Source organism: Malania oleifera, chromosome 2, assembly GCF_029873635.1.
Source record: "Malania oleifera isolate guangnan ecotype guangnan chromosome 2, ASM2987363v1, whole genome shotgun sequence".
Taxonomy (NCBI): domain Eukaryota; kingdom Viridiplantae; phylum Streptophyta; class Magnoliopsida; order Santalales; family Ximeniaceae; genus Malania; species Malania oleifera.
In genome coordinates this window covers 125,119,689-125,140,512 of record NC_080418.1, presented here as the reverse complement: position 1 = coordinate 125,140,512, position 20,824 = coordinate 125,119,689, and the positions used below count along the sequence as shown (strand labels likewise).

At 33.3% G+C, this 20,824-nt stretch overlaps 1 protein-coding gene across 1 annotated transcript; it reads left to right on the top strand.

Annotated features, from left to right (window-relative positions):
• Positions 1–7,024: 7,024 nt before the first annotated feature.
• On the top strand, positions 7,025–20,327 carry LOC131147881 (E3 ubiquitin-protein ligase RHF2A). Its single transcript, XM_058097518.1, has 9 exons — positions 7,025–7,248; positions 8,376–8,515; positions 8,602–8,648; positions 13,066–13,128; positions 13,216–13,324; positions 13,450–13,847; positions 13,942–14,046; positions 14,155–14,513; positions 20,040–20,327. Exons 2-8 carry the CDS (start codon positions 8,384–8,386, stop codon positions 14,465–14,467), a joined length of 1,167 nt encoding a protein of 388 aa, XP_057953501.1. The 5' UTR covers positions 7,025–7,248; positions 8,376–8,383; the 3' UTR covers positions 14,468–14,513; positions 20,040–20,327.
• Positions 20,328–20,824: the final 497 nt, after the last annotated feature.

Below are 20,824 nucleotides of genomic sequence, written 5' to 3'. Positions count from 1 at the left end.
GTAGTTCAATCTACAATTCATATAACATAATACCATCCATAAAAAAAATTTAGTCATTTAGTGTATTATGGATAGTAATCTGCAATGATGTTCACATAAAGGATGAAGTTTAATATTCGTTTAACTTTCACTCATCTTTTCAAAAAATTATTATTTTGAATATATAACAATAGTGTGATAATATTATATTATAGGGGCATTATTGTCCAACCCACTAAAATAAGACTACAATTTCATTCAAAAAGTAGTATTTCCATGGGAATGAGAGAAAATTACCTTTGTGGAGGGTGGGAATAGGGTGCCCAGATTTCATGTGTATCCTTTCATCCCATGAATATGAACATTCCTGCTTCATCAAACTCTCATGCTCAAACAAACGTGAGAAGGCTATGTATGTAGATATGAAGTTGATAAATATTTTTAAAATAAGAATATGCAAATATGACAACATTTTTTTAAAAAGGAAATTATTGCATGAAAGATTAGCCACATTATCCAAATTTTCCAATGGATACATAGTTGAATTGCTAAAAATAACCTATTTTCCTTTTTATACATGAAAATGAAATGCCTTTGTAAAACTACAACCAACGCAACAGAACTAATTGAAAAAAGAACGAAATTAAGAGATTATTGTAGTTAACTTCAAATGAACTAAAAGTGCATTCTCTTTTCTCACCAAACATGCCCATTTGGATATGTGTACCAAAACACAAACATTACCAACATATTACATATGTAGTGTAGATATTTATATTTATACAGATTAAGCAAAGTGCCCAACATCATAACCAGCACAACTTGTACATCAAAATGTATAGAAACTTTAACCAGCCCTTAGTCGAGCACCATGCATAATCATATTGATAATAGACAATGGAAAAAAAAAAAAAAAATTAACCCTTACAAATAATCATGAACATAGAAGAGCAGCTTACCTATCTTTACCTGAAGTAGAGTTTTCATTTCCAAAAACAAGCCCAACAATTCCTTGCACAATAATTTTAAATAAAATTAAATAAGAAAAATGTTATAAATGATTTTTATAAATAAGAAAATGTTATAAATGATTAAAAAATTTAGTAAATAAATAACTCTAGTTAAGACAGTTTTGTGCTCAAATTAGATAATTTAGTGTTCAAATAATGCTTGAGGCGAATAGGACATAACTAAAAGTAAAACTTCAAATTTAACTGAAAGTGACGGCTTATATACAATATTGGATTGGGGAACCAACAGGAACAATGTAATGTAGAGAAACTTTTAGAAAATATTACTAAGATAAAAGTTAAAATACAATTCAACTAACCTTAAACCTTTGCGCACATACATGGGCCCCTCTTTTGTACTTCATTTCCCCACCTCATCAACAAAGTCGTATCCTCTTCCAGACACAAAACCCTAGTCTCTAATTCCACAAACTGCTTCTTCCAAGCCTTAACCTCAGCCTTGGCTCTTGCCTTTGTGTACTCTAAGTCCTTCATCTTATTCTTCAAATAAGCAACAACCTCCTTCTCACCTTTACGAGAACTCCTCGAAGATCCCAATAACCTCTCACATCCCTTCTTCCTCCTCTTTTTCCTATCGCTCATTACTCTGTTATCCTCTCACAAACGAATGATCGTTACTTTAGCGTCTTTGTACTTTTTCTTCAAATCTTCCAATTAATATTCAAGCAAGCATTTACTGAGCTCCAACGCTTGATCAATGCTCTTATATAAATGTGATCTTCACTAGAAGATCACTTACGAATGGAGAGCATAATGGAATTAATTGATATTTGAGCATGACATAATAAATTTAAAAGCATGAATGGTAATCTTGACACCTTCATAAACACATAGTTTGTCCTTCAAGAATGAAATTATAAATTTATTGAACATAAAATACATTTCATTCAGGGGGAGTTAGATTTGTTAAGCTATAAAATCATGATTTATGGAGATTATTGAAAATTCTGATATATAATCGTTTGTATTTTTTCATGCTATTTTGGGACTTATAGTCTATCTTTTTATGCATGATGAATGCAAAGTTTCTTCTTTGTGCCTTCACTGTATATATATTTTTGCTTATGGTTGCTCTTTGCCTTAGTATTTATATGTTTTTCTTGATATCTTACTCTTTTTGATTGATGTCAAAGGGGGAGAAGTTTTTGACAAAAATTGAGCACGACACTGTATACCTAAGCATGTATATTGGCTTAACTATGAAAGTATTTGATCTTGAATTATGACATGATGTGATCTTAATATATGAGCATGATATTGAAATTGATCTTAATATTGCAAATATTGTTAAGTTGATGCTTATTGTAAGGGGGAGCCTTTTTAAGGCTTACTTATTTTTTGCTCCTTATTTGTCATCATAAAAAAATGAGAGATTGTTGGCCTTACAAGACTTAAAATCTTGTTTTGATGATAACAAATTAGAGGAACTTAACATATTTGATTAAATGATAATATTTCAAGACTCAAGTATGTGAATACAATGTCAAGTGCTCACAAGGATTATCGAAAACTTATACTCCAAAGAAAGATGATCAAATGAAACTTAAAGAGTATTAAAGCATTAATTCAAAGATGATTAAATAAAACTTGAAGCGTATTGAAGCATGAAGTTATAGATGAAACTTAAAGTCAAATTCAAAATGAAGAATAGAAGCTACACATAAAGACTTACTGCTTAGAGTGCTTAAGTTTAAGAAATCTCATGTAAGTACTTTATTCGATTTCAATATGGATATATGAAACTTTTAGGTTAATTACTTGGACCTAGATATCTTTTAAAATACTTGAAAAATATTTTTATAAGGTCAAAAGTTATTTCAAAAAGGTTTAAATTATTTTTTGAATGAAAAGCATCAAAACAAGGTTTTTCAAATTACCTTCTTTTTTCTACGTCTGTATTGATGAGTATTTTTATCTATCAAACAATTCTTATTTTAAAAAGTGTTCAACATGAAAGTTGTGATATTTTCTCTTAACTTTCTGTTGATACCAAAAACGTTAAAATTGGAGTTATATAGTGAAAGTTATACTCAAAATACAAAAACTGGTCGAAGTTGTCAACATCCCAGACGGCTGACATAATTTGTCCAGGCGACTGAACAACAGCCTGAGATGACCTAGGCAACTGACTTAGTGTTTCTAGTCAACTGACTCCTTGCTGACTTTGAATTCTCTGTGTTTTAACTATCCAGGTGACTGACTCTCTATTTCCAGTTGACTGACTCTTCGAAATTTAGATTTTTAAAAGTAATGGGAAATTTCCAAAATTGAGTTTTTGAATTCTAAACATTATGAAAACTTGGGAAACACTCTAAGTCACTTGGGGAACACGAAATACACTTTATAAACTCTATAAATACCCCTTAAACCCAAGGATTTCAAAACACCAAGGAGTATAAACAGCAATTAAGTTATATTGCAAATACTTCTCAAAAGCTCTCTCCTACTCAAACTCTTGCTGAAGTTTTTATTGAGAATTTACTGATTTAAAGCCATGGTTCTTTGAGTTTCTATTGATATTTTCCAAATCTAAAGAACCTCGATGATATTATCTTGAGCTTTATTCTTTTTATATTGATTTCTATTGAAGTATATTGTGCTAATCAATTGTACTAATCAGCTTTTGTAGAGAGTGTCATTGTACACCATTTGTTTTTTGTTTTTGTGACGATTTAGGATTGTTGGATCTTTGGATTTGCAAGAAGAGGAATTCTTGTGTAACCAAGCATAGGGTATCGCTTGGAGAGGAGGACTCTATCCTATTGAAGGAGTGTTGTAAAAGGTTTGCTCCGCCCATAAAGGAGTGGTCTAGTAGAATCCTTAGGTGTGTTGCCTAAGGTGAGAACGTAGGCGGGTATAGCCGAACCTCATAAAACTCGTGTCTCACTCTCTTCCTTACTCTCTTTAATTTCCCATTCATATTAATTGTGTGGTTGATTGTTTATTTTTCAGTTCATATACACTGCTTGGTTTGGAAATAAAAAAAAACTAAAAATTAATTTGATATTGGGATTGTGGAAACCGAAAGGGAGAACGTTTGTTGATCAAATCTTATTGCGGAAACAATAAAGGGAATATGTTGATTGATTAACACCCAAAACTCAAAATTCATTAAAAGAAAATCAACAACAATCTTTAATCTTGAAAATGATTGGTTTAAAATATGAGTTTTGGAAGAGTGGTTGGAAATTTCTATTGTGTTTCATATTGAAAAATCAAGTGTATCTTGTATATTAATAGCAGGGCTTTTGTCAGCTACGTATATAAAAGCTGAATCTTGGAAGCATTGCTGAGATTGTGTTATTATTTCATATTGTGAATCTTATTTTAGTTACCTTTGTTGGATAATTGTTGAAAGATTTCTTGACTAATTCATAAAGCATTCAAAGTAAGCATACTCGTTCATTAAGGTTGATAAATAATTTAATCTTCTGCTGTATTTACTATTGTTAATCAATCTTACATGAGTAATTGTTAAAACTAAAGAGAATTGAGAAAGAGTTTATTAAAAAGGATTTAAAGAAAATTTTAAAATCCTAATTCCCCCCCCCCCCTTCTTGGGAGTACACCTTCCTTTTCAAGTTTTACAACATACTCCACGACATTGTAGGGAATAGGGAAAATTACAAGTCAGAAGCATTCAATACCTTGAATTACATAATTGATCAGTTCCAACTTGCTAGCATAGGAGACTATGTGTCCGGACCATGTAACTTATCAAACATAGTATTAAAAAAAATAAAGCAAAATTTTAAAATTCATTCTTTATATATTAAAACTATAAAATTGAATATCAGTTCGATGTATAAAATATAAATGCTAAATGGGTAAAGAAAACTCAATTTATATTAATTGGCTAGTCTTTGTTCAAGACGATTCACTAATTTTTCCTGATTTTATTCAAGTTGTTATGTTCTTAAGTATGGTTTTTAGCTAGACTCAGTAAAGTGAGCCGTAATTTGGCCAAGCATCTAATGCGAGTTGATTTTTTAAAATTATATTTTATTTGTCAAAGATATATCTAGTCATTTAATTTGCATAAATGTATATAACAAATATTTTTGGATAATATTATTATTTAAATATTTTTCTAAATTATTAGTATTATTTATTTATTTGTCATAATTTTTAAAATTTAAATTAATAATTTAATTATGTTGTAATGTTTATGTTAATTGGCTGATCCGACCTAATTATTAGGTGATTGATTCACTTATAAGTTTAATTTTCAAAGTATATTGTAATTAATTAACCAATTTTTTCATCTTAATTTATCAAATTAATATTATTTCCTTAATTTATCTTATCCAAATTGAGTGGAAGGATAAAATTGTCATTTTATTAAAGGCAAAATTTAATTTTTTAAGCTTAATGATTGACTAAAAGTCAACTAACTAAACGTTTATTTTGTCAATAAAATAATCAATTAATGGAAGATTCATTTTGTCAATAAAATTAAATCTCATGAGATTTTGTGATAGTTTTTAAAAACTCATGAGATAGGGCATCAAATTCCAAAACCTCAAGGATGTTGCTAATTTTATCTTTAGGATTTGTTTGGTATCTATCGTTGTTGTTTTTTATTTTTTGTTTATATTTCTACATAGTGGATAAACAAATTATAAAAATGTATTTGTTATGTTGTCAGTTTTCAACTGTTTGCAAAAAAAAAAAAATGAAAAAAAAAATTTATGATTTTCTATTATTTTGGTAATGTGTTGGCAGAAATTTTGATATTTAAAAATAATTTTTTTAGATTAAAATCATTCATTTTTACACTTTTAAATTAAAATAAAAATAAAATGATCATATGAATTTGAATATAATTACCAAAAAAATATAAATAAATTTAAAAAAACAATGATAAAGCCAATTACAAAATATTATTACTGTTTTTCAATTGCCATATCCAATAAAATTTTTATTGTTAAGTAAAATTTGAAATTATAACAGTTAATTTAAAGAATTATAGTTATTTTTATTTTTATTATAGTGTTTTCTTAATGTGTATTATTTGTAATTTATTACTATAATCACGTTTTATAGCATTATTTGATTTAAAGATGAATTGGGCATTTTTAATTAATTTTTAAATTTGTAATAGTTTTTAAAATATTAATCAAATAGGTCGGTGATTTTTAGTTTTTAATTTCTGTTTCCAATTTTTAATTCATTTTTACTTTTCATTTATGTAATTTTTGACAGTAATACCAAACAACCTCTTAATTTCTATATACTTTTCAATGTCATAGTATAATGTAACAAATTAATTATCATTAAATTCAAACTAATCCGTCATATTGTTCATTAATAAGGAGTCTTTAAGGACATTAAAATCAATCGAACGGTTTTCTCTTTTTTTATCAACCGGGCATTAAAATACCATTTCCGAATAAGTGTTCTTAAACCTTGCTTCTTGAATACGTCATATTTTAAACAACAAATCACATGCTTGAACCATTAAATAGTTTTCACAACTAATCACATGCTTGAATCATAAAATAGTTTTCAAAGTCTCGATAATCCATTACAACAAAACTCGTACAACCACTCAAAATCACAAAATTTAATTATTTACCTAAAATATTACGTTGTTTAATGTATACCTTAATAATTTATTATTATTCCTTACTTCTTCCAATTTAGAGTTTTTTAATTTAAATTTATTTTAATTAAAAATATTTGAGAAAAGTTTGGGTGAAATTTTATTTTCAGGATTGATGTGTCCAAAAAAACACTGGATGATCTAGCATTTTTTAAAGAAATGCTACTCCAAATATTGGTTTTTATTTAAAAGTGCTATTTCATTTGGTGTTTTTTTGGACTCATGAATTTTGGAAATAAAGTTTTATTTGAATTTTTTTTAAATGTTTTTAATTAAAATAAATTTAAATTTGTAAAAAACTCAACGAGCGAGTGTACTCAAATTTTTCACTAAGTACGTGTGAATATTCGAACGCGCCACGTGTCGTTACAGTGGTCGGTCGAAGCACAACTGGGATAGTTTACTGTGTGGCGTAGTCAGACCGCCCAAAAAGTTAAAGAGGAACGAAAGAGGGGATAGAGAGAGAGAGAGAGAGAGAGCCAGAACGAAGTAGACCAGTCTCCGCCCGGCTGCCTCTATCTCAGAGGAATTCCTTTCGTCTAGGGTTTCTTGCGTCTACCCGTCTTCTCGACATCTACCGAGAAATTCACCAGAAGATCGTCAGTCCCCAATCTCATCACAGCTTTCACTGAGGTAAATTCTGCACTTCTTCTTTTCCTCCCCGTTTGGTTGCCGAGAAGGCGTTAGGAAAGTAATGGAAAGTCGTGGATTCGCGCGGCAGCCTCTGAAGCGCAGACTCCGTGCGAGATTCCAGGTTCCCGTTTTTGTTTTGTTTTTTTCTCAATTTTCTCGGCGCCGATACGGAGATTGACGTTGTTGATTCTTTGCCTTGTTTTTAAAATTTTATTTTTTGCGTTTCAATTTGAAATGCTTAAATGTGATGGCATGAGACAGCTCCCAATGCTGGAGCTGTTTAATATACGGGGTTTTATTTAGGTCAGTTGCCTTTTGATTGAAGCTGTAGTTATTGAGGTAATTATATTGAGTGTTAATTTGGGCTAGGAGGTTTTATTTTTGTTTATATGTCTGAGAATTTTGGTTGTTTTCCTTACGTATTACGTTACTTAAATGTTTGTGCGTCTGGTTGTTTTGGGTAAGTAAGTTTGAACGAGGTTAATATGTATTGCAAATGCCCGTATCCCTGGCAATGACGCCAAGAGCAGGAAATATATTATTCAGGAGATTGATCGCCTTCTAATTACTTTGATCTCCTTATTTATCTCTTTTTTTTATTGCTATTTTTGCTCCCTCCCACTCTCTCTCTCTCTCTCTCTCTCTCTCTCTCTCTCTCTCCTCTCTCTCTCTCTCTCTCTCTCTCGCTCTCTCTCTATGTATGTATATGTATTTGAACAATCTAGGACAAAATTTTAAAATAATCGGTTTCTTCCAAATGTTTTTTACTGCCTCCATATTTGTTTATTTATTAAATGAAATATGAAAATTTGTCTGGGTGCACGTTTCTAATTTTTTCCTAAATAATATAATTTTTGAGGATAAAATTGAATTAAAAGGTAATATAAGCTCAATAATTATATAATATCTATAAAATTCACTATCTTTGGTTTCATTGTATTTTTTATGTGGACTATATTGCCAATATTAGTATAATAATCAAAGTTGTTTTTCTTTTAGTTGTGGTTCTAAGATCATTTTCCAGTTGAGTATTGTTTTTATAAATTAAAGCGTATGATGTTGTTTGATCTTTACACTTTTCATGTACTGTGAACTCTCTACATTGTAATCTTATGTTTGTGTTGTAGGTGTTGGGATGGAAGAAACTCAAAAGTCTGAAAATCATTTGACATCGGCTGCGGCTTTTGTGGAAGGAGGAATCCAGGAAGCCTGCGAGGATGCTTGCAGCATATGCCTTGAGGCCTTTTGTGATAATGATCCTTCAACTGTATGCATATTTTGGTCATGTTGCCTCTTCTTTTCATGAGGTGGACATATTTTGCAGTTGAACCAATTCAATCTCTTCCTTTGTAGGTTACTAGTTGCAAGCACGAGTTTCATCTCCAGTGCATTCTTGAATGGTAGTTCTTTGCCCTGTAATTTCTTATTTTCAATTAGGAAAGCCATGATAGATGTTTGTTTTAATATAATATTTTTGGACCGTGGCAATCACAAATTAAAAATCTTGTGCTGAGATGAGATGTTTGGTGCAAATTTTCCCAGGAAACCCTTGAACTATTTGAACTCTGAATATGGTTACAGATTTTGAACTAGGGATTGATTTCTAGGAATTTTGTGACATTAACAAGCTACATGCTAGGGATCTGAATTTTATGAGGATTTTTTTTTGAATGTACGAAAATAGGGTACATTGCTCATGGTTTTTGGCTAAAGAATTTAAGGTCTACAGCCATAGAAAGATGTTATGATCCTATACTGTAGGAAGTTTGGGGCTGGTTAAATTGGTTGAACATGAGGTAAAATAACCGAATATGACCTTATTTTGGAGCCAAGTCCTAAACTACATGGTTTAACACCATGGTTGTCTGTAGAGAAGTGGAGAGGAGGAGAAAGAAATGGTTACTCTCCCCGTTCTCTTGTTTGATTTGCATACAGTGAGACGAAATAAAAGAAGTGGAGGGAAAAAAGGAGAAAAAGTGGTCATTTTTTCTCCTCCAAATCAGAGAGACAAGATGAGAAAATGTGGCCTACAATGATCAACAACCAAGCCAAGCTTTTTAAAAACCCCAATGAAACAGATGATGTGTACATGTTTGTTTATTTGGAGTCATTGTGGGGCTGACACTTTCCATTATTAAATAGATCTAAAACTGTTATATGGAAATAAATGTATGGAATATAGTCTTAAACTAGTGATTGCTTGGTCAAATATAGCTAAAAAATACAAATAACTACAAAACTCAGCAATTAATTCGAATTATGGGAAGTGCAATTGGGGGCTAATCCATTGTACTGGCTTATTAACTGGTTTGGGTTTTATTATTGCTCCTGTCGACAAATGATAAATTGATTTCTACCTTTGGTCATTTGTCATTCATGGGGCTTATTTATAAATGTTTTCCTTTTGGTTTAAAGAATGAAGACAATATTTTGGTAAAAAGTAGGGTTTGTGTTAAAATGAGGTTGCTAAAGCCTGAATGTGTGATTACTTTAATAGTAGTATTATTTTCTTATTCATTGTGCTGTGATGACCCTCCCCTTACCATTGCAAAGTGGGGAGCCTTATGGACCGGGGACGCCCTTTATTGTGCATTGTTATCACATTTATGCCCTCCCTCCTCCCACAAAAAAGTAAACAAAATTAATTGTAAGTTGTTTCTATATCATCCTTAGTGTCTTCTTAGCATTTCCTAAAGGTGCATTTCACTTTAATCTCATCTAATTTTATAATGTCATCCCGTTTTTTTATTTCTCTACCAGATCTTATGTCAAAAGTAATGTTGTGGTTTAAAAGTATCTAGTGATGATGTTGAACTTGGCATTGAGGTTCAATTCTGATAGTTGAATGTATTAATAGTTGGAAGCATTATTTTTTGTTTAACAGAGTGTGCCACTGAGCAGTAAGTGTTGACAATTTAATTATATGTGAATGCAAGGATCACACTTTTAGAAAGTGCTGAAGAGAAAGTTGGGAGGAGAATAAAAAGGCCTATCAGTGCAGTTATTTATTTATTTTTTTTGAAAAAAAATACCCCCCCACTCCTGGTAAACAAAGCTCCCCCACTATAATAGGTTTTTAGGGAGGGCATGATATACAGAAACTTTTCTTCTTTCTGTCAAGACGCTGATTTTGATCTGGACTACTTCCTCTCTCTTGATGTATGTCTCCTTTGGAGCATGGTCATGGACACTAGAGGGGGATGGCATGGGATGAGTACAAGGACGCAAAAAATCTCAAAAATATGACATGCTATTGGAGGGACTGACTTATTAAGAATTATATACTATATTATGAGGCAAAAACTATATGACAGTACATTAAAATATCCAACATAAATACATATGCATCATTTTATTTCTTTTTAATTTTATGAACATCTTCCATTTCTTTCATTTTACATGTTGAGAAGTTTATAGTAAGTTTTTTCAATAACCTACATTTTGATTGCTCTTTGTTTCATCCTTTTGATTTTTTTATTAATAAAATAAAATTATGTTACAATATGCGATAATATGTCTTAAGTATGTTCAAAAAGTATGAAAATTGTCCAAGAAGTGTTCAGTAAGCATCTGACAGTAGAGATACACTTGGTCAAGTTCCTTCTTTTGAATTGAGATTCTCCATTGATAAGATTATAGGTTTTTATTCTATTCATGGGCCCAATGATGGCAAAGGATTTTGGAATTAGTTCATGACTAAACACTTACAGTGTGTCATGGATTTGGATTTCTGAGGAATTTGATGACACTCAATACAGTATTTGTTTTTCTGAGTTTCAGCTAACTTTGCACAATTCCAAATTGAAGGCTTTGAAGTGATTCTCCCAAACATAGTGTTAATGGGCATGTGGTTTTGGACTTCCTACCTGAGGGAAGTGCAGATGGAGAATGTTCAGATATTCAATGGAACTGCAGAAAATTACTGATATTGAAATTTTATAAAAATCAAAGACATATTTGATATATGTTGCAATGAAGATTTTGATTCTGACATTCTGTTGGTATCAACAACTTGCTTTTATTTGTAGAAAAATTGGGATTTTAGCTTCATTGCGTGAACATCTATATTCTGTAAAGATAGTGTGATGCAGGGTGTGACAAGATCTATTTTGATTTCCTAATTTTTATTGTATTTTCGTTTTTTTTATTTAGTGTAATTTAATTAGGGTCATATATTCAAGAATCTAGGATATTATTATTTAAAAATAAAATTAGGTTTCTCAATTTAGTTTCGTTATCTTCCGAGCATTATAATCCTATGGAAGTCCGCTATGTATTAGTTTTTGGTAGATTGGAATTGAGAATTAATGTTGTTGGGCAGTGGTCCTGCTTCAAGTGGTGCAGACTCTGATTTGACATGGCTGTCAAGTGTTGGCAGGGTTCGCAATTTTGACTCATATCACCGTGGCTTGGTCATTCTTGGAGAGGAACAAAGAATGAATAAAACCCATTAGAGGTATACAGTAAGTTAATAAATAGAATATATAAGCATGGTGACTGGATTTGAACCCTTACCTCCTGGAAAACCTGGCTTTGTTATGAATTTAGATCACTACGTGACCTTAAAGCTGAAGCAATTATGTTGTGGACAAAACAATGTATATTATTATCTTGAAGTGTCTGCACTGACTATTGAGACTTCTAACTTCTCTTTTAGTCTTCTTGATTTTTAAGAATAGAATGTAGTCTGAGCAGAATTTTAATGGAAAAGTTTTAAGGAAAAGAAGAGGGATATGCTTATGGTTTTTATTGACCTAAAGAAAGCTTATGATAGAGTACTTAGGAAAATTCTTTGGTGGGTCTTAGAAAAGAAGGGAGTTTGCAGTGGATATATGGAGGTTTTTAAGGATATGTATGATAGAATAGTGATTAGCGTTAGGGCTGTAGGAGGAGAATCTAGGGATTTTCCTATCACAATAGGTGTACATTAAGGTTTTACTTTAAGTCTTTATTTTTTTACTTTAGTAATTGATGAAATAACTAGTAATATCCAAAGTGAGATCCCTTGGTATATTGTGTTGATTGATGATAGTAGGAGCGGAGTGGAATCTAAGCTAGAACTTTGGAGAACCACATTAGAGTCTAAAGGGTTTAGGATAAGTAGGAATAAGACAAAATATATGAAATGTAATTTCAATAATGTGAGTAGTAGCAATAGAGAGAAGATTAAACTTGATAATCAAAAAATTAATAGCACTGATAGATTTAGATATCTTGGATCTATTATGTAAGCTGAAAAGGAAATCGAAGATGTAGTACATAGAATTAAAACAAGTTGGGTAAAATGGAGGAGTGCGCTAGATGTGTTGTGTGATCGTAGAATACCCTTAAAATTAAAAGGAAAGTTTTATCTGACGGCTATAAGGCCAGCTATGCTTTATGGTTCAAAATATTGGGCAACTAAGAAACATGTAGAAAAAAGAGAAGTTGTTGAGATGTGAATGTTAAGGTGGATGAGTGGTTTAAAATTAAAAGATAAAGTAAGAAATGAACATATATGTAATAATTTAGGCATAGCATCGGTTGAAAACAAGATAAGGGAGGGGTAGCTTAGATGGTTTGGGCATTTGAAATACAGGCCTTATAGAGCACATGTGAGGAGGAGCGAGTTAGTTATTGTTTCTACTTTCCAGCATGAAAGAGGGTAGGGGTAGGCCTAAAATAACTTGAAATGAGGTAGTGAGGAAGGATTTAACAGCCCTTAATCTAATAGAGGAAAACACCTTTGATTGGGTGAATTGGCGGAAAAAGATTTATGTAGCCGACCCCACCTAGTGGGACTTTAAGAATTTGAATTTTTTCATTTTATTTGTCTAGGTGTCAGAGAAGCTCCCAGTGCCCCATGTGTTGGCAGCCCATCAGTCTGAAGGATCCCACCAGGTTTATGCTGCATTTCCTCCTTGTTCTTTCAGGCTTTGTTGTAAATATTTAACTTTAATGGGAATCATTTATTTTGTATTTTGGCAGCCAGGAATTGCTTGAGGCTGTAGAACGAGAGAGGAGCTTCAGGCTTAATGCTTCTAGAAGTGCTGCAATATTTCATCATCCAACTTTGGGGGATTTTGAATTACAGCATGTTTGTTGTCTAACTACACTAGATGCAGCTTGTCATCTCATCTGTTCTTTTCAGAAATTAAATACAAACTAACTCCAGCAAGTCATGTTTTTATCTATATTATGTGTGAATATTTTTGCATGCAGTTACCAGTGGGCACAAATGATGCTGAGCTTGAAGAGCGTATAATTCAGCACCTAGCTGCAGCTGCTGCGATGGGGAGGGCACGCCATATTGCTAGAAGGGAAGGCCAGAGGAGTAGGTCTTCAGCTCAGGGTCGTCCACAGTTCCTAGTGTTTTCAACTCAACAAAACACAACTCTTGCTGGTCCAGCTTCTTCCTCTTCTCTAGCTCAAAGAGGGGAAGGTGAACCAGATTCCCCAATCGCAGTTGCTAGTCCATCATCCCCTCCCATGATAGCAGGAGAGGAATCCTCTCAATTGATCCCACCACCACCTTCTGCTCAAGCTGATCAGTTATCTGCCTCAGCATCTGGATCAACTGTTCTTTCTAGTGTTCAACATGGAACTTCTTTGAACAGTTGGTATGAGCTCCTCATATTTCGTTTATTAGTTCATTGATTTCATAAATGCATCAGCATTGGACGTTTTTGAAAAAATATCTGTAACCTTTTGTAGTTCTCCTAATCGATCTTCCCCAAGTAGTCAAGATAGAGCAGGGCCATCAGAATTCCAATCATTTTCAGACTCTTTAAAATCTCGATTTAATGCAATGTCAATGAGGTATGGGTCATATTGAAAGCATTGTTTGGATCTCCCGTGGAAGATAAATTTAAAGAGTGTTTTCTTTTTCCCCTAAAAGCTTGCCTAAGTGTGTGTGTGTGTATTTAGATACAAAGAAACATTCTCGAAGAGCACAAGAGGCTGGAAGGATAGGTGGTTCTCTCGCAACACTTCCATGGCAGATCTTGGTTCTGAAGTTAGAAGAGAGGTTAATGCAGGAATTGCCACTGTATCACGCATGATGGAACGTCTAGAAACCAGGGAAAATAGTAGAGCTGGTGCTGCTTCTGTACCAAGTAGATTGGAGGATGGTCCAGTTCCAGATCTGGGTAATCAGCCGATAGCAGAAGCTGAAGGTAATGCTTCTGTGAGTGACACGAATAAGCAAGCAGCATGTCCTGCAGGTTCAGCCTCAAACTAAGGATTTCTTCAGCAGTTACATCAACTCTAAGCATTTCATCTTGAAGGTAATGCATCCTAAAAGCTGTGTATATGGATGCTCTCAACTAATACTCATATTTTCAGTAAATTCTTGTAGTACTCTTTTGTTGAAAATAATGTCTAAATCTGCATAATACTTATAATCCGTTTATTTATTATTAATCATGTATTAATTTGACGACTTAATATGTATAACTGAAGTTTATTTGGTGTCTTGATTTATATAGCTGATCAATTCAACATGGGGATGATGAAACATTATGCCTGAGTAGTTCATGGTTATTATCTGTAATTTGACACTCTATGTCGTTGCAAAGCAAGTGATGTTTGGAACTGACATTGACTGAAATGATTTCTTTTAAGTTAGGACATGGAGCAGTAATCGAGAACCAATTTTGAAAGTTTCCTGCCCTAGTTTGTCCCAATATTTACAAATGCTTAAGCCATCTTAAAGCTGGTAGGGATAATTCATAGCATTCTTCAGGAAGAGGGGAAATAAAATCCTAATGAAGGGGGTTTTGTGATGCGGGGGCAGCATCAAGGTTCTGCAGCTGTGGAGAAATTAGAAGAGGAAGGGGAAGGGTGGAGAGAGGAGATACTAGGAGGAAACTCACATTCAATTCAATTCAAAATCTTCAACAACTGCTTATAACATGACTTTCACACACTATTTATAAGAAAACCTCTTACATGAAATTAAGTATAAACCTCTAAAACTATGTTACTTTACAAACATACCCCTACATTACACAAATATTACAAACTACGCCCAAGTACACATAAATCTGCACTAATTAATAGTAAACACATAATAGACTACTAACTAAACCCAACAATTCTTAATCCAATTCTTTTGAAGTATTCTCCAACAAGGATCTTCCCAAGGCCTTTCTTCTTGTCCTACATCAACTCTCCCTCAGTTAGAAAAAATTCTGACTCGAATTTTGAAATACTGGAGGATCAGAAGTAAGAAGCAAACTTGGATTCTTCAAAAGCCAGTGCTTGAGTGATACAAGAAATCACGATCCTTTGGCAGCATCATAGATTTGAATTGAGAGTTATCATATCAATAATAAGCACATTGGGAATGACAAGCTCAACAATAGGAATGTTTCAAAGACTTTGAATGTCTTCAAACACATTCATTGCCATGCTTCTAGTGTCATCAAGTTGAGTAACTTTGATAGATTCTTTGTCTTGGTTGACTGGTTGTGCGGACTTCAAGATGATCTTCCTACCATTATAGTGGAAGACATGTGTTCTCATGTCTTTAAATCACTCTCAAATTATCCAAGGAGTACATGGCCTATCTTCATAGGTATGATATCAGTGATATCGCACTAAAGATAATCAAAATTGCACCCATTTGGATAGGAACCAAACATCTTTCACAAAAATATATGGTATTGTTATCAACCCAAGATATATCATAAGGCTTTGGACGGGGTTGCGGATGAAGTTGCATATGGATGACTCAGTTTCTAGAAATCACATTCGTAGGACTTCTTCCATCAAAAATAAATTTGCATATTTCTTCCCTGTACTTAAGAAAGGTAATGGCTTGATATTATGCTCAGAGCATGACAAAAGCCATTCATTTTTCCACTAAGCTGTCACCATATTGCTGGATTTATTCATATATATTGCAACTATATATCACCAAAAGCCTCAACACAATTTGCCCACAAACTGTAATCCTAATTTCTCCAAAACTATCTTTAATTCACCTTTGATATTGATTGTCATGCTGAAATGAAACAAAGTCACTAAGAAAACTCGCAAACTCAGCAATGCAAACTGATTTGTTATTGCTGGCGGTGACAAATCCATGCTATAAAGTGCTGATGTTACAATAATTCTTCAATTTCTAGTGATTTGTGTCAAATTTGTACACTTGCTTGCAATATGCTGCGTCCATGATCGAAATGACTTTCTGCAGATCAAAATATCGTGTAGAGACCCAAAATATCATGACAGCAAGCAATTTATCGTGAAACTGGCAGTTGCAGGGACTCCAGCAACTTTTTCTCATGTGCATCGTTGGCATGTGAGGTGTTTGAGTCGCCGGCAGTGACTTTGTGGTGATGATTTTTGTGGCGAAGGGAGATCAATGAATGGGGAGTATAATTGTGTTAGTGGTGTGATGAGAAAATCACAGGAATTTAGGGTTTCTGAAGGCAGCTGGAGCATGTTTTTCCGGCGCAGGGCCACATGACTGTTGCAATTTTGAGGGGGAGGGTTTCGGAGGTTTCTACTTTCAATGGAATGGGTGGTGTTGTAGGATGGTACTGCAATGTGGTGTTCAAACAAATAGGGACATGGCTGGAATTTCTGAAGAAGTTCAGAAAATGCAGAACTGATTTTCATTTTTTTTTTTTAAAACTGAAATTCAGAACAGAAAGCCAGAAGTTTGAATCAGAGAGAGATAGGAGAGAGGGAGAGGCATGGAATGAAGACGAGAACAGAGAAAAAGATAGGAGGGGAGAAGAAGGGAAGAGGAAGAATAACAGATAATCAGAATAGAAAAGACAGTTCAGATCAGCAAAAAAGAAAGGAAAGAGAATTGAGAAAACTACGGGAATTATGGGGAGAGAAATAGAAGAAAAGTTGAAGAAGAGAAGCAGAGAAGGAGAAAAGAGGGCAGAGGGAATTGAGGACAGAACAGAGAAAAGAAAGAAGATGAGAGAAGGAAGAAGAAGAGAAGAGGAGAACAACGAGGGAGAATGGGTGGACTGAAATGGAAGAATTGAGATTGTGGTTGGGCTCTGATACCAATGCAGGGGCAGCATCATGGTTCTGCAGCCATGGAGAAATTAGAAGAGAGAGGAAGGAAAGGGAAGGGAAGGGAGGAGAGAGGAGATACCAGGGGGAAAACTCACGTTCAATTCCAATTCAAATTCTTCAACAACTGCTTACAACATGGCTTTCACATGCTATTTATAAAGAAAACCTCTTCATATGAAAATAGGTATAAACCCCTAGAACTGCATTACATTACAAGCTTATTCCTACATTAAACAAATATTATGAACAGCCCCCAAATACACATAATCCTATACTAACTAATAGTAAACACATAATTCCTACATTAAACAAATATTACGAACGGCCCCCAAATACACATAATCCTATACTAACTAATAGTAAACACATAATAGACTGCTAACTAAACCCAACAATTCTCGATCCAATTCTTCGTAAGTATTCTCCAACAAGGATCTTCCCAAGGTTTTGCTTCTTGTCCTACACCACTTTGTTTCATGGGATTTTCCTTTTCGTTAAGAGTCTCAACGAGAGAAGCGGATGGACCCAGTTGCCTGTTGAGTGTTCTGCATTTGTTGGTGGGGGGATGTTAGGCTTTGGACTGGGGATTCTTCGGGGTTTTTTTCTTCAAAATATTTTTTCATTCATCTTACAAAAACCTCCAAAACTCATTTCATTCCATCTGGATAAAGCTCTTTTGGAACTAAAGTCCCTTGATTCAAGCTTCCATTTGGACTTTGGTTCTCATCAGGATTAACATGAATGACTTACTTCAGGCAAGGAGGCCTCACAAGGTTCTCAGGCCAGATGTTTGTGTGATGTTTCACGAGTGGGACTAATTGTCATTTATTTTTGCATTGTTGGGTGGCAAGGTTTTTGTGGAACTACCTGTTCTCTTGCTTTGTAGGTTTGGGTGGCTTGCAGGCTGTTCATGAGTTTATAGCTATGCCCTTGGGGTTTTGGCAAGGATAGAAAAAGGAGAACATTTTGGAATTGTGCAGGTTTTGCTGCTTTGTGGCACTTTGTCTTAATGCTAGAATTTTTAAAGACCAGAAGACTCCTCTGAGTTTGATTTGGGAGAGAGCTACTTTTTTGGCTTCCTTTTGGGATCTTTCCTTTGAGGTTTTTGAGGGTCTGCTGCTGTCCAATATACCCATAGGGACTGGAAGGCAATGCTGATGTAACTTATTTATTTATTTTCTTTTTCTTGTCTTTTGTTCTTTTAGATGCCTTATCCTCTTTACTGTAACCCTACATTTGGTTTGCGAAATATTTATTCCTATGAATAGATTAGTTATAATAGGTTAGTTACAATTAGTTATATAAAGAACCTTATTGATACGATAAAGCAAATAACAATGTGAAACATTTTGAGTCCATAATAAGGAATGTTTATTCCTTTCTTATTACATGTCAATTCACTTGAATGAAATAATAAGCAACATACAAGGAATAGCTATTATTACCTACATTCGCAAACTTTTCGTTATATTCCATCTTTATTGTAAGGATAGCTATTCCATGAACCAAATGAGCCATGTTTTCGTCCTTGCTTTAATGAAGTTTTTGTTATTATGTAAACTATCTGATAAGACCTGCTTTGCTTATGTTCCTGTTGCTAGCATCTACGAACTTGGACATTTGGAAACAACCTATAGATCCCACTTGTCTTGGATTCTGTTTGCTGAAAAATGGTATTAATTTTGCTCAGCCTGAACTCCGGTCATCTTAGTGAGTTACATTTATGTGTTAGCACTTGTTGTGAAGAGTACTTCTAACTGTCACTGGATTTAAATTCCAGTTTTGTTTTCTTATCCATACCAAGATTCCAGACATTTAGGTTTTTACTTTTGTATATGGCAGCGAATGAGATGCTGTGGATCTTATAGATTATAAATTGTATGCTAAAATTTAAAGTTAGCATCACTTTTGCTCATTTTCCCTGATGTATTCGGATTTAGGAAAGCATAATTGTTGGATTTTTTAATTGTTGCCTCAATCGTGGTCTGCTCCATTTGAAGCGTACCACACCTATCCAATGTATTCTGCTGGTGGTGACAGTATAGGTCAGAAGCAAAAAGAAATAGAGGGATGCTTACAGGCAATAAAATTTTGGCTAATAAATTGCGGTTGTACAGATGTAAGAACAAGGATTGCCATAAAATACTGTTGTAATGAGAATTGAGAGTCATGGCTTCGAAATTTCTTGGGTCTCTCAAACTTTAACTTATTGACCCTAGTAATAACATACTGTTGTTTAACTAAGTAGATCAAGATTACATGATATGATTGTTCCCACTTGGAGCAGCTAACAAGGAGGTGCATTTTCCTGAGCATGAGCAGATTCACTTGCTACTGTTTCTGTGCGATCTGCTAGGGTGCATTTTTCTGACCATAGACTTTATGATACTCACCAGGCCCAAACATCTAGTCACGGTATCTACCACATTATCATGATATATAGCAGAAGAGTGATATTTGCTATTTTGATTGTACTATTCTTATTAATCTCCTGGTTGCAAATGTTTGATGCGTAGTGTGGGAATGATGCATTACAAAATTATGTGGCCTGAATTTCTGGTAACACACTCATTCCAGAAATACAGAAACACAAATTCCGCGGTCGATTGCAAATGTTTTCCTAAAGTCAGAAGTTTGCTCTTTTCATGGATTATATCAATTTTTGTTTGCCCCGATATTTATTGCTCGTCCTTTCTCATATTTTCCAAGAATAAAGTTTGGTCTGTAGAAGCTGTCGCCCCATGAAATATGTTTTTTTTCCCTTTCAGGTGCCTGTCCGTTTGAGATTTGGGAATTGGGATGCTGTGGATTTGATGCTTGTTACGTGTCGACATATGATGAATGAACATCGATGCTTTTGATCTGGTTTAAGAATAAATAAATGAGATCGATCATCTGTATGGTCATAGAAAAAGCAGAATGTGATAGTAACTGGGTTTATACCCTGAACTTATTTATGAATATACAAGTCCTGCATGTAGGTAACTGGGTTACAGAAGAGTTCGAATTCTACGGGCATAAGAGGACATTCATTTCGTATCTATTTTTTGACTAAATTTTGCTTCCAATTGCACATGGGAATATTGCAAATTTTAGCTGATCAGGTACAGAAGTTATTTAGTCAATACTGTATGTGTTCTGCCTCGTCATTCCGTGGTAACTGGGCAGCATTTTAAGGTAGGTTTAGGGATCGTTTGGAATTACATATGAAGAAGTGATTTTTATTTTATTTAATGTTAATTTAAATTTATAAGTGTTTTTTTTTTAAGTTCATTTCAAAATTTAATTATATTTTTTGAGTAATTAATAGGTTATGCATAATAAAATGATATATGTTTAATAATTTAATTAATAATTATATTAATTGTTATTTTTAACTAATGACTAAATATTTTTAAGTAAAAATAATATAATACTACTTTTGATAAATAATAATGATGTTCTTAATTTATATTTATAATACATTGTTATCATATTAATTTATATTAAAATAATATTATGAATTAAATAAATATTTTTAATTTTTAATATTTATATTAAGTAATATATGATT

Bases quoted from the DNA above. Each gene is read 5' to 3' on its own strand.
- LOC131147881 (XM_058097518.1), top strand. From the start codon at position 8,384: ATGGAAGAAACTCAAAAGTCTGAAAATCATTTGACATCGGCTGCGGCT. The intron at 13,325-13,449 runs GTTTGTTGTCTA...TTTTGCATGCAG, and splicing joins GGGATTTTGAATTACAGCAT to TTACCAGTGGGCACAAATGA. The intron at 14,047-14,154 runs GTATGGGTCATA...GTGTGTATTTAG, and splicing joins TTTAATGCAATGTCAATGAG to ATACAAAGAAACATTCTCGA.